At 40.0% G+C, this 12,114-nt stretch overlaps 1 protein-coding gene across 4 annotated transcripts in view; it reads left to right on the forward strand.

The window, feature by feature from the left end:
- The window catches only part of APP (amyloid beta precursor protein), a 202,068-nt gene that overhangs the window by 62,885 nt on the left and 127,069 nt on the right, over positions 1-12,114 (forward strand). For all 4 annotated transcript variants that reach the window (XM_074536151.1, XM_074536150.1, XM_074536153.1 and 1 more), the window contains exon 3: positions 9,280-9,409. In XM_074536151.1, coding sequence (XP_074392252.1) covers positions 9,280-9,409 — 130 coding nt within the window. The remainder of the gene's footprint in view (positions 1-9,279; positions 9,410-12,114) is intronic.

A 12,114-nucleotide genomic window follows, 5' to 3' on the forward strand; every position in this document is an offset into this window, starting at 1 on the left:
GTAATTTATTAATTTATCTGCAGTTAACTCAAGAAAACATAAATTATTTAGAATATGAAAAATCATAATGGGCCTCTTACTTTGTGACAGTTTTTGCATGGCCTCGAAGACAACTTTGACATCAAGTAGGTAATTTTGTAAGCAGTAGAACTTGGAAATAGCTCAAAAGAGAGCAATTTGGTTTTTTCTGGTATATTTTCACAGATTTTCTGCTACAGCTTAGATTCATTTTGTACTGTAATTTCCTCAACAAACATAACCAACAACTCAGCCACATATTTTTCTATATTGTTCTATAGAAAGGTGGGAATTTTATTTCAGTAAGGTTTGTGAAAGTAATTCACGTAGGTAATTTGATGATTTAAAATATGCATATTATAGCCCACTTTCATTAATGTTTTCTTTGAAATTCTGGGGAGACGGAAATAACTTTGTGCATGTAGTGATTTTCACAAAGCAGTTACATTCTTTTTCATGCCTTCAGAATGGTACCCCATCCTTGGGCAGAAACTGCTGGCATAAGATCTGCTTCTTTCCCTGCCAGCCCTTTTTGAAATGTATCATGCTTAAGGGGAAATGCAGCATTTCATATTCATGAAAAAGAAAGGTCAGCTGTTGTTTAGCTCTTTGGGGGTTTGTTGTGGAGGGTTTTTGGGTTTATTTCCCCCTTCTTTTTTTTTTTGTTTTTCTTCTCCTCATATTTGATTTTTTAAAAGAATAATAAGGATTGCTCCTGAGGATCAGCATCAGGTAGCTGAGCCTTTATTGCAGTCACCAGGGTGCTGGTGCAGAATTTTGCTTAAGCATCTTCCTTGTGTATTAGTTGTCTTATGTGGATCACTGGCATTCCCTGTACTGATGTGATTGAGGAGCTCCTGCCAGGAGAGCACAGTGCCTCACCTTCCTTCCACAGACTGTGCTGGTGGAGGGATGGCAGCCTGCAGGAGATCCAGAAAACCAGACCCAGGCTCTCTGGCTGCTTACACTGTCCTCAATGATTCCTTGATTTGGTGCTACAGTGCCTGAGGCAACCCTTTGTCATGGGCTTGATGCTGGCCAAATGCCAGTGGGCCCATGAAAAAATAGTTTATTCATTCTCCTTTGCTGTAGTTGAGCAGCAAAGAAGAATGAATAAACTATTTTTTTCATTTATTTTAATAAAAAAATTATTCATTTTTTTGAGGGGGGAAAATATCAAAGGGTCTCATGAGTTGAGGTCAGGATTGGGAAGAAACACTTTAGGACAGAACAGCCTCAAAACTTTAAAAGGTATAAAGGAAAAAAAAGGGAATTAAAAGAGAGTAATGAAAACTAAAGTACACCTTTAGAACACCTTTTCCTTCCACTAACCCATTTTTCCTTCTCACTTTCAGCGGAGGGAGGCAAACCATGGATTTTCAGTCAGTTTGTCACTTCTAAAAAAAAATCTTTCTTCAGTTTGCTTAGGGAGAGGAGTCTCTTTTGCTATGCCATGGGGTCCTTCCCACGGGACACAGTTCTCTGTGAACTTTTCTGTGGGGGGATAGGATGTAAGAAAATAAAGGTAGTGCAGAAGGCAGTCTCACCCCTGACGAGTCGCAGCTGTACTAATTACCTAAGATTAAAAACAGGCCTGCCCTTAACAGGCCACAGCTGTGTTCAGTGAGGATGAGTGCTATGAAAGAGTGGGTTAGCTGGGTGAGGAGAGAGATGGAGTTTGTTGGCTGTGCTGTGAGGAGATGCCCTTGAGAAATCACCAGGAAGGTATGGAACTTTTGCAATAAGATGACAACACTTTTCCAGTGTGGTTTTCCAGCTCTAATTTTCATGAGTAGTAGTCCTGCCTGAACCAGCTGCCATGTGGGTCCCTCCCGTGGGCAAAGCAGTTTCCCACAGCAGTTTTCATGGGGCACAGTCTCTCAGGGATGAGCTGTTCTAGTATAAAAGCAAAGGTCCCCTTCCTCTATGTCTGGAAGCAAGGGTTCCTTCTCTGTCTCTGTTCCAGAGTCTCACTAGATCACAGCTTCTCAACATCCATCTGCTCCAGTCTGAGTGCCTTTTTTTCATGGGCTCTAAGTAAATCCTGCATTCCCCCCCCTGCACTTCATGAATTCCAGGGAAACAGTTTGTTGTATTATAGTCCCCACCGTGGCTTACAGAAGAATTTCAGCTCCAATGCTCAGAGCACCTCCTCTTCCCCCTCTGTCTTTTGCACCGACCTTAGCGTTGCCATATTGTTCTCCTCACGTGAATGTTGCCATGTTGTTCTCCTCACGTGTCTTCACCTTTTCCTTTTCTCTGACTCGGGAGAGAATTGGGTCTGTAGGTTCGTTTGTTCTCAAGTTCTATCAATTGAAAAATTTTTATAGAGTTCTGCTGAACTGAAAAGTTGATCCTGTCTGGGCTCCACACTGGGGAGTTGTTCCCCATGACTCTCACTGCTGGTCACATGGTTTATATTGGGCCAGCCAATATCACAATCATCAGAGCCTTTAGGGATTGGCTCTGCTGGACAGAGTAGAATTTTTTGAGGAGCTTCTTCTCCAGAAGCAGCCTCTATGGTTTTTTCTTCACCCCTGCTGAAAGCCAGATTAACCTATCACACCCTTAGAGAGGGAAGTGGGCAGATACAATATTGTATCCTGCCTAAACAAGGAGATTTTTATTATTGTTGTTGATTTTTATTGTTGTTTTTAAATTACTTCTGGCTACTTTTCCCCTCCTTTCTGGGAGGACAATAGTCCTTGCCCTTTGCACGTAATTCTATTACTTAGAAATAAAAATACCCTGTTAGCTTGATTAGCTATTATTCTCTCTCACTACTCGAATATTTAACCTTATTCATGCAGAGATTTAATTCAAAAGTGGAAGCACAGAAGCAAAAAAAAAAGACAAAAAATACCAACACCCCAAACCCCAAACTGTTAATTGCTTCTGGGGATGCTGTAGAGTAGGAGGCAGATGAGGTTTCATCTCAAGGAGTGTGAATGTGTTAACAGGCTAGTGGTGACATGAAGTGGACTTCTTTGACTGTGAATAAAATACTTTGAATGTGGAGAAGTAGAATTACTTGTTGTGCTTAAAGTGGACAGGGAAGCAGCTTAGAAGAGACTGTAAGTCCAGCCCTGTTTACTCTGAGGTTTTACAGTACAAAAAGCTGGATATCCTCTACAATTACACAAGAGAGGCTTTAGAAAACCTGATGTGGTAAACAGAAAATTCTTGGCAAGGCTCAAGTTTTGGTTTGGTTTTCTTACTGCATACAGACATTTGTGCTATAAAATTAAGTACTTGAAAGTCAGTGAGGAGGATGTGTTTGACCTTGCATCCTTATTTCTGCTTTCACAGGCTTCTGCCTTCCCCATGTGCAGGAAAAAAAGTTGAGAGAAAGCCAACTGAGAGTTTTCAGTTTATGGAGTCCGGTGCATGGATTAGGGTTGAGCCGGCTGCCTCGTGGCTGGTAGCCTTTCTGAACACTTGAATTGCAGATGAAGGGGGAGTCTTGCATGAAATTCCAGATGAAAGCACATTAGGGAATTTTAAGAGAAGACATCATGTTTGTGTGAAGTTTCATCGGGTGAACCAACCCAACTGGTCACTGCACTAAAACCAGCTCATGTTTCTAGGTCTCTCAATACCCAAGGCAGTTGGAATGATGTATCAGGATGTTGTATGTACTCTGCTCACAGAGAAAAGCACTAAGTGCTTGTTGTCATGACCAGGAGTAAAAATTGCAGCGACATTTTGATCTCTGATCCCATCTCCCCCTGATCAGTGGCTAATGCCTAGAAGGTTCTTCATCTGCCATCTCACTCTCACCCATACACTCACAGCTGCGTGTTTAGTTTTGCTTTGCTTTCCTTTCCATAGGATAAGATCAGAAAAGAAGGAAACTAGGTGGAGTGTTGAAATGTTTGCTGACTTTGCATGACTAGAGAAAAAAAGGAGGAGGGCTAATAAAGAAAAGAGGACAGCATTTGTGTCTTTACATTGAACTTAGGAGTCTGAGTGGGCGGAGAGATTGGAAATGAGAACTGAAAAAATGCCAGGATGAGTTGACTGGAGAGGCAAGAGTTGGGGTGAAAGGAACTGAAATCTGGGTGAGTTTTGTGGCAGGAAACTCTTGAAGAGCGACTCTCTGTGTAACAGTGAAGCAGCTATGATGTTGGAAAGAAGCAGGATTTATTAGATGGGCCTAAAGAAGTACTTAAAATAGTAATATGTGAAACTACTAAGTGAGGCTGAGGATTGACTCCATTAGCTAGTGAGGCTGGAGCTATTAAATTTGAAATGACGTTATGAATGGATACAAGAGGATGTGGCTGAAGATACAAAGTAGTGTGTCCCTGGAAATTTGTCCTCAGGATATAATTAATAGAAAAAATTCCTTGGCTCGTTTGGAAGACATTCAACCTGGGATTATTTATTTATCCTAAGTAAGAAGGTGTGGGTTTTAGGTTAGGAATTGATTACTGTTAAACTTTTTTCTTTAAAACTGTGAAGTTAAAAGTGTGTATTCATACACTTCCCAAGTGGCTGCTGGAAATTACTGCAAATACCTGAAATGTTATACTGATAACCCTGTAGCAGTAGATGCCTGGAACTTGTGGTGCAGGGGCAGAGCTGTTCCTTCTTGGTTTCCTTGCTATTTCTCATGTTGGCTCATGGCAGAGAATTTCAAAACAGCTCCAATGCTGCTAATGTTGGGTTTGACTCTCATAATTCTCTTTGAGCAAGTAAAGGCTTTGCTTGGGTTACGGAGAGTGACAGGAGAAGTTTGGGTGCCAGGTTCAGCCAGCCCTGTAGCCTTCCTTTGGTGTGCAGAAGGGCCTGATGGCCGAGGAAGCCTGGAGCAGGTGCGTGAGTCTGGTCAGACATGGCAGGACGCAGCTGAAGCCACGGAGATGTGGAAGAGAAGGAAAGGGGTTCTGCTGGTGATGGGAGTGCTCTGGATCAGAAGGGTGATGGTTCCTGGGCAGGGGGCTGCCACAGGGAAAGCCATGGAGCTACTGTAATGTGGAATAGTTTTAAAAACCAGGAATAAAGTAGGATATTTTACATGAGACATTTAGTAACTTTATTCTGCATATAGCTGTCTATTTTCTGGACACAGACTGAGAACAGGACTCTTCTTTTAGGGTTGATGGTGCTTGTGTCATGGCTACTCATGTGACACCACTCCTGCTGTTGCTAATTTGGGACTCTGCATTGTTGCTGCTTCCCAAGTTGTAGGTTGGAAAGCTTGCAGAGACACTGTGCATGGGCATACAGAAATATTTATCCTATGTTTCCTCTTCATGGATGTGCAAACAATTGGAAATGAATGTAGCATGTCTGCTTGTTGCTGCTCTTCAGCTCCTCAATGCAAAATTCTGGGAAGCAGAAACTTTATAGATTCTATACATATTTTAGAAAGGAATAGAAATAGCCTCTTTCAGTGCCCAGCTACCATCTGGGTGAAGCATCTTTTCCCAATACCCAATCTAAACCTTCCTTGACTCAGCTTCATGCTGTTCCTACTGGTCAGAGAGAAGTGGTCAGTGTTTGTCCCACTATGTCCCCTTTTTAATTATTTTAATTGAGAATTAAAAATATTTTCCCCAAGTTGAATCTCTCTTGCCTATGATAGCAATTGGTAAATATTTTCTCTCTATCTCAACCCAAAAGCTTTCTCAGCCCATTTTATCTGCTTTTATTAAGGACGTCTACATTTTAGTCCTAAATCTATGTGGCATCAAAGCTGGTAGTGGTAAACATGAGTTTTAGCAAGATTATATTAAATTCTGAATAGTCTGAGTGGCTTTTTAGATTTTTTTTTCTGCAATTAGTATATAAGGAGACTTGCTAACGGAAATGGAAGGAAATGAAAACATAGCTGTAACTCTTGATTGCCAGTTAAATTTTCTAGATTACATTGATCTCTGTTTTCTCCACTGTTTCTTTTAAGATGAATTAATGGAACTTCTCTATACCAAGCTACACTAATGTTGAAAGTTTGGTTATCTGGCAACTTTCTAACTCTGCTTTACACTGACACTGTAGAAGGAGCTCATTAGGGACACTATAAATAAATATGAGGCTCATTTTTCTGTGCCACTAAGTAGGTCCCACTTCAATTCAGAGCAAATACATTATATAAGTCTAGTGAGGGCAGCTCTCCTTGGCGCATAAACTGGCATTAACCTATTGTTAATGAAATTCAAAGGCTATTTTCTCTCCTAAAGGGTGGACTGGGCTTTGTGTGAGCTGTCAGTGGAAATTAGGAGTTTGGTAGTTGATGTAGTAACAAAAGAAGAGGTTTGTTTGTGTTTCTTTGTCCTTGTGTACTTTTGACAAATACTGCTAACTACTTAGCATTTGATCCCCTTTACTAACCAGCAGTTAAAATTGTGGTTTTGGGTAATAGTAAAAATAAAAACTAATATATGAACTTATTTTTCCAACTAATATTATTCTTTCATTGAGGCCCTACAGTAATAATGCACTCTTACTCTTTAGAAATCATCTCAGGAAAGCAACTTCATCAAATTCATCTCAGGAAAGCAACTAAGTGTATCTTTGTTCTTGTGGCTAAGAATTTTATCTTCTGTCACTTTAAAGCTATGTACGCATTCATGTGGGTAAATAAATTATCTTTTTGGTCTTAATTTCCTTTTCTAAACATTCCAGTCTATCCGTTTTGCAATTTCCTTAGTAGTCTTCATTTAAGGCATTTATTTCCACTGCCAATGACAGGTGACACTTAACCCTGGGTCCCTGATAAGAACATGTCAGTGGACACTGACGTATCAAGCACGTGGCTTGCGACAGCATCCAGCATTATCTAACCAGGGGTTCTAATCACATAAGTGTGACATTTGTAGAGGCTTGAACTGGTAGAGTTCAGCATAGCAATGCTAACGGAAGTACCCAAAGAAGAACAAATCTTCCTCTTGCATTATGCATGTTAGCTCTTGAGACAGCTATGGAGCCTTGCAGGGTAATATTTACACAGCAGTTAAAGTGTGAGGTTTCCTGCTAATCCATTTTAGCAGTGCTGTTACAGGGATCATGGGCATGTGCAAAGGCTTTCCCTTTGAATTTGCCGTATCTGGAAGCACTGATGGAGCAGGGGGAGCAGCAAGTTCCTCTGGAGCCACTTTCAGCAAGCAGTGTGAAAATGGGCAGTGTTGGTAATGTGGATGATGACCATCAGCCTTGGCCACCTGCTGACAAAAGGAAGAAAGAAAAGCTTCAGTCTTCTGAGTGTAGGAAACTTTCACACTTTGTAGTTCTGCCTGTGGGCTTTCTTGAGGTCCCTGTATCTTGGGGTGCTGGGTTAACATCCCAGGCTGCACCTTCAGCCTCTGTATTTCTTCAGCCATCAGTTGGAGTGAACTGAGGGTGCTGCTGAAACCGGCAAAGATCTGACAGATGTGTTCTATGGAGGGGCTTGACAGCTGGCCTGCAAGCAAAGATGAGGTAACAGAAGAAATAACAGTTTCTGATTTTCAAGTGTATCCATAGCAAGGAAGAAGACAGGGCCGTCAGCATGGAAACAGATTAGAAAAGATACATGAAATTTTTTGTAAGCTAGACTACGTGACTAAGTAGATGTGTATATGTGCCTTATTAAATTTCTGTAAAACTATTGCCAATTATATTGACACTAATTGCTTTGCACCAATGCATATAATAAGTTATTGTGATGTAGTTAATGACTTAAGATCATGCTTTGTTAAGATTGTATAAGCTGAAGATCATGCAGAATAAAAACTTTTCTTCTTGGACCCTGATCACGTGTATGTCATTCAGTGACAGTATTCTATGAAGAATATGCACAAGGAAAGAAGTATCTGATTGATAAATTTTATTTTTGAATAGAAGGCAGGATTGATATTCAAGCTCTTCAGCATAAAGTGCATTGTTTAGTAGGCAGTGTTTCTTTCTGTAGTCATTTCTGTGGCATTGTTACTGTATCTGCCCTTGTTTTGTGCATTAAGCTGTTGATACGGTTCAACTTTAAAATTGTAACAGCCCCTTCATGTCTCTTAATTAAAGTAATAAATTATTTCCAATTATTTCCAGTTATGCTTTGATTGCTTTCTGGTTGTTCCCTTGTGTATGTATGGACCAGGCCATATTCGTTTAAAGACCACTGATCTCAAATTTGAGAAGGCTGTACTGTCATTTGTCATCATCTTTTAAAGTTCAAGACTTCAGCTCAAGCTGCTTTCTTCATTTTGCCATCATTATATTTTAAACCTCCAGTCAGGGGAGTGCCAGGAGGCACTGCCTCTCAGATGCCATGACCTCAGTGGAGATCCATGATTGAGACAAATCTTTTTTGAGGTATGGCTGTCAAGATTCTTAGAGTACTTTTCCAAGCACCAGTTTTGGACTTAACCTAGTTTTCTTTTTTTGGAATTATGTTACTTCTCTGCAGGATGTTTTTGGACCATCTCCAGTTACTTCAGACTTGTTCCTATTTCTGTTTTTCTTTTCCATTGGTAGATATGAGTAGACAGTGGTTTTCAGAGCACTTAAATCCTCAGATCTCACACAGCTGGAAATTGGTAAGGATTGATTGAGGAAAGGCAAAGGAAAATTAGTACCTTCTGAGTTTCATGTTAGGGCTGGTAGATTGCCAATTTGAAAAATGTAAAGTGAGGGCTATAGGCTGTGTTAGAGTAGAAAAAGGGCCTGGGATAAAGGGACTGAGTGGGATAAAAAGCCAAAGTTGTGGTTTGCCAATAAATTCATCAGCAAGTTCGCTGGTGTGATGGTTGTGGGTGTAGAAGTGTATTGTGGTATTAAAGCAGACAGAATTTTGATCTCAGCAATTTAGAAATTGGTAATGTAGACCTAAATATTAATAACTTTTTCAACAGACTTTAAGTACTAGGCAGACTGCAGCAGGCAGGAATTATGATGTTTTTTAAAATGGTTGAGATGAACATAAAGGCATGTATGCTATTAAGTTTAGTTGTATGGAGAATATGCCATGTATATGGAGTTTTGCCTAGACATAGAGGAGAAGATATTTAACCTATGATTAGCTGATCTTTAACTTAGTCAAATATAACTGGGCAAGTTATAGTTTTGACATTCAGCTGTTACCACCATAATTTTCTGAACTGGCTGCATGTTTTTACTGATGAACAGACACACCAGCTTTCCAGATAGATGCACACCATGACATAAATATTTTACACAGCAGAAGAGAGAGAAGATGAATATTGCGTTGTTACAAATGTGTTACAGTGACCCAGAGTATGTACTTGTGGTAACATTTGTCTTTTTCTCTCATTTTAATGCTAGGTGTACCCTGAATTGCAAATCACCAATGTTGTGGAAGCCAACCAGCCAGCTACAATACAGAACTGGTGCAAGAGGGGATGGAAGCAGTGCAATGGTCACCCCCATATCGTGGTTCCCTACAGGTGTCTGGGTGAGTGACTCAGTTTTAGTCTGTATTTTCTGCTCTATTGTTTTCAATCCCTTCATAAGAAAGACAGAGAATCTACATCAATGTGTTCTATACCTCAGTATTATTGTATTTTCTGAAGGGAGTTTTGTCCAGCTGTTCAGTCCTTTGGAACTGCATTATCTAGAAAGAAAGTACTCCTGCTCTTCCCTAATTCAACCCTTCTTTTTTCACATTAATTTTTGAATATCTAGTACTGGGACTCTTACCATGAAAGACTGTGGGAATCTGTATTTGTTGAAACAAAAGAAAAGATACTTTATACATTCCCCCATTTTATCCTTCAATGTTATTTTTGTAGCAGTTGCTTGCCGTTCTCTCCTGTGTCCTTGGTGCTTTAAATCAATTAAAAGGGATGTTTTGGCCCTCGTTTTTTTTGCTAACCTTTACTTTCATCTGCATTAGAAAACAGAATTGTTGATTTGCTGTTTTCATTAACATTCTAGGCATGACATTTTCTTGATATTATTCCATATTTAAGTATGTTGCTTTACCACTGCCATTTGAACTGTGATTAGTGCTGGAGTTCAGAGTTGGAACTTGCTTTTCTTGTAAGCCAGGACAGCTAAAAGGCATGGAAACCAACTCAGACCAGTTATTCCATGAAACAAATAATGAAAGAAATTTTTTAAAAATATGCGATGTTTCTAGAAATTTTGTTCATTTGTGTAGAGTAGGTAAAACACAGGGCACAATCTGCCCTTAGCAAAGCTGGGACTGAAGAGGATTTAGCAGAAATGCTCAAAAGTGCCAAAACAGCAGGTGTATAAAATCTGTGCTACATATCAGGGAAATTTTCTTACTTGGCAAAGTTTCTAGATGTGATGATTGCACAGATGTAAAATCAGTGTTTCTAAACCTGCAGTATATCATTGTTGGTGCTACTAAGGCTCTACAGGACTAGTTTATTCTGAGCAAAAGTCCTCCAGCAGAACCCAAATTCAAGACTTTTGCTGAGGAGAAGAACCTGTCTCTAGGAATTACGGATTCTGATTCTGGGAAGGAACCTGCTGACCGTTCTCTTTTTCCAGGCATGAGCTGAGTTGGTTGGCTCCCCCACAAGCTTTACTGCTAAAAGGAACATGCTTTTTTACTCATTTGTTGCTGTGTTCTCTGTAGTTTTTTATAGTCAGGATAGAAACATTAGCTTGTAGTCTCAATGTATGTCTAAAGCCAGATGAGCAACTTGTCAGAGATGAGGCAGAGCTGCAGTCTCACCTAGAACACATCACAATGTTTCATCAGACTCCATGAGAGTGCACTTGCACTAATTAGAGATACAGCAGAAGAACATCAGACTAGCAGAACTATAAAAACAAAATTTTATTATTTATTTTATTGTCACCACAAGCAAAGCTCTGAATTAAGGCTTAGGACTTAGCCTCAGGACTCTCTATCCTTATGTAGATTTGGTCAGAGCCCTGGAGGTTTTACAGCCTAATTTAAGCAAAATGACAATGGCATCTTAAGAGCAAATGAATATAAATTGGCTATGAATACATTTAGTCTACAATTATAAGGAAGTATCTGGAAGCATAATAGGGCCTCCAACAGTCATCTGGTTAAGGAGTAAGAAGTCTAATTACATGGAAGGAAGTTCATAAATTTGTGGACAGGACTATATGCAGTTCCTTGCAGGAGTGAGGAACTGGATTTGGACTTTTAAGGTGCCTTCCCTGAGTTGCAGTTTAGAAAGAAAAATCGTTGCAAGGTGTGTGGTTGTTACCTTAGGTAGCAGGGTTTGGATGCGAAGATTTTAAAGATGTTTAAGCACTTCATTTCCATTAGCCCTTAGCCCTCTATTTTTATTTTAAAATCCCCACATACACTATTTTTTTCTGATTTCCTTGTAATTGAGGCTTATGTAGTTATGTCTGACACATTGTCTTTGTTATCATTTTCATATGCTGACATTCATCTTTTGACCCTGACTAGAATAAACCCTAGATACTGATGTTCCCAAGACTCTACTGGGGGATAGACAGGTGGCCACATAATTACTTCCTCTGGAGGAAAAATGATGGCAGCCGCCATAATCTGCAATTTTTCCATCAACCAGCCCTCTGTTTGTTGTGTACCATGTCTGTCCTGGAATACTTTCTCTTAAATCATGTTTTTGTACAGAACTAAGGAGTCCAGAGAACTTTTAAAAATTTTTCTCTCCTCCTAGTATTTCTTCAATATTACAAGATAATTTTCTAAAACATTGCATCTTGCCTGTCAGCTGTGTGTGTGCCTCAGCTATTCTTAGTGTGGTAGCTGTTGGTGGACATTGCCAGAAGTTGGGCATTGCCTGTGCCCATTCCTCTGTAATTTTACTGCAAATAGACCCTTGCCCTCGACCACTGTTAAATCCATCTGGTCAGAATTAAGATACCAACAGAAAGTTTGTCAGTGGGCAGCTGATTGCAGGGTTGAGTCTTAATTTTGCATTGCTCTGAGGATACTTACTAGCCCAGTAATTTCTTCCATTTTGACAGTATTTTTCACAGTTGAGAAGCAGCAAGTGACAGAAATCTGGCTGCTTTCAGGCCAGAGCATCTTTGATGTACAGTCTGCTTGCATCATAGTCTTCAGCCAAGACTTTCAAATGTGTAGAGCCCATTTCATTACAGCCCTTGCCTGCTCCAGGAATTTATCTTTGAGACTTGTGCAGGGCAGTAGTTACA

Source organism: Zonotrichia albicollis, chromosome 2, assembly GCF_047830755.1.
Source record: "Zonotrichia albicollis isolate bZonAlb1 chromosome 2, bZonAlb1.hap1, whole genome shotgun sequence".
Taxonomy (NCBI): Eukaryota; Metazoa; Chordata; class Aves; order Passeriformes; family Passerellidae; genus Zonotrichia; species Zonotrichia albicollis.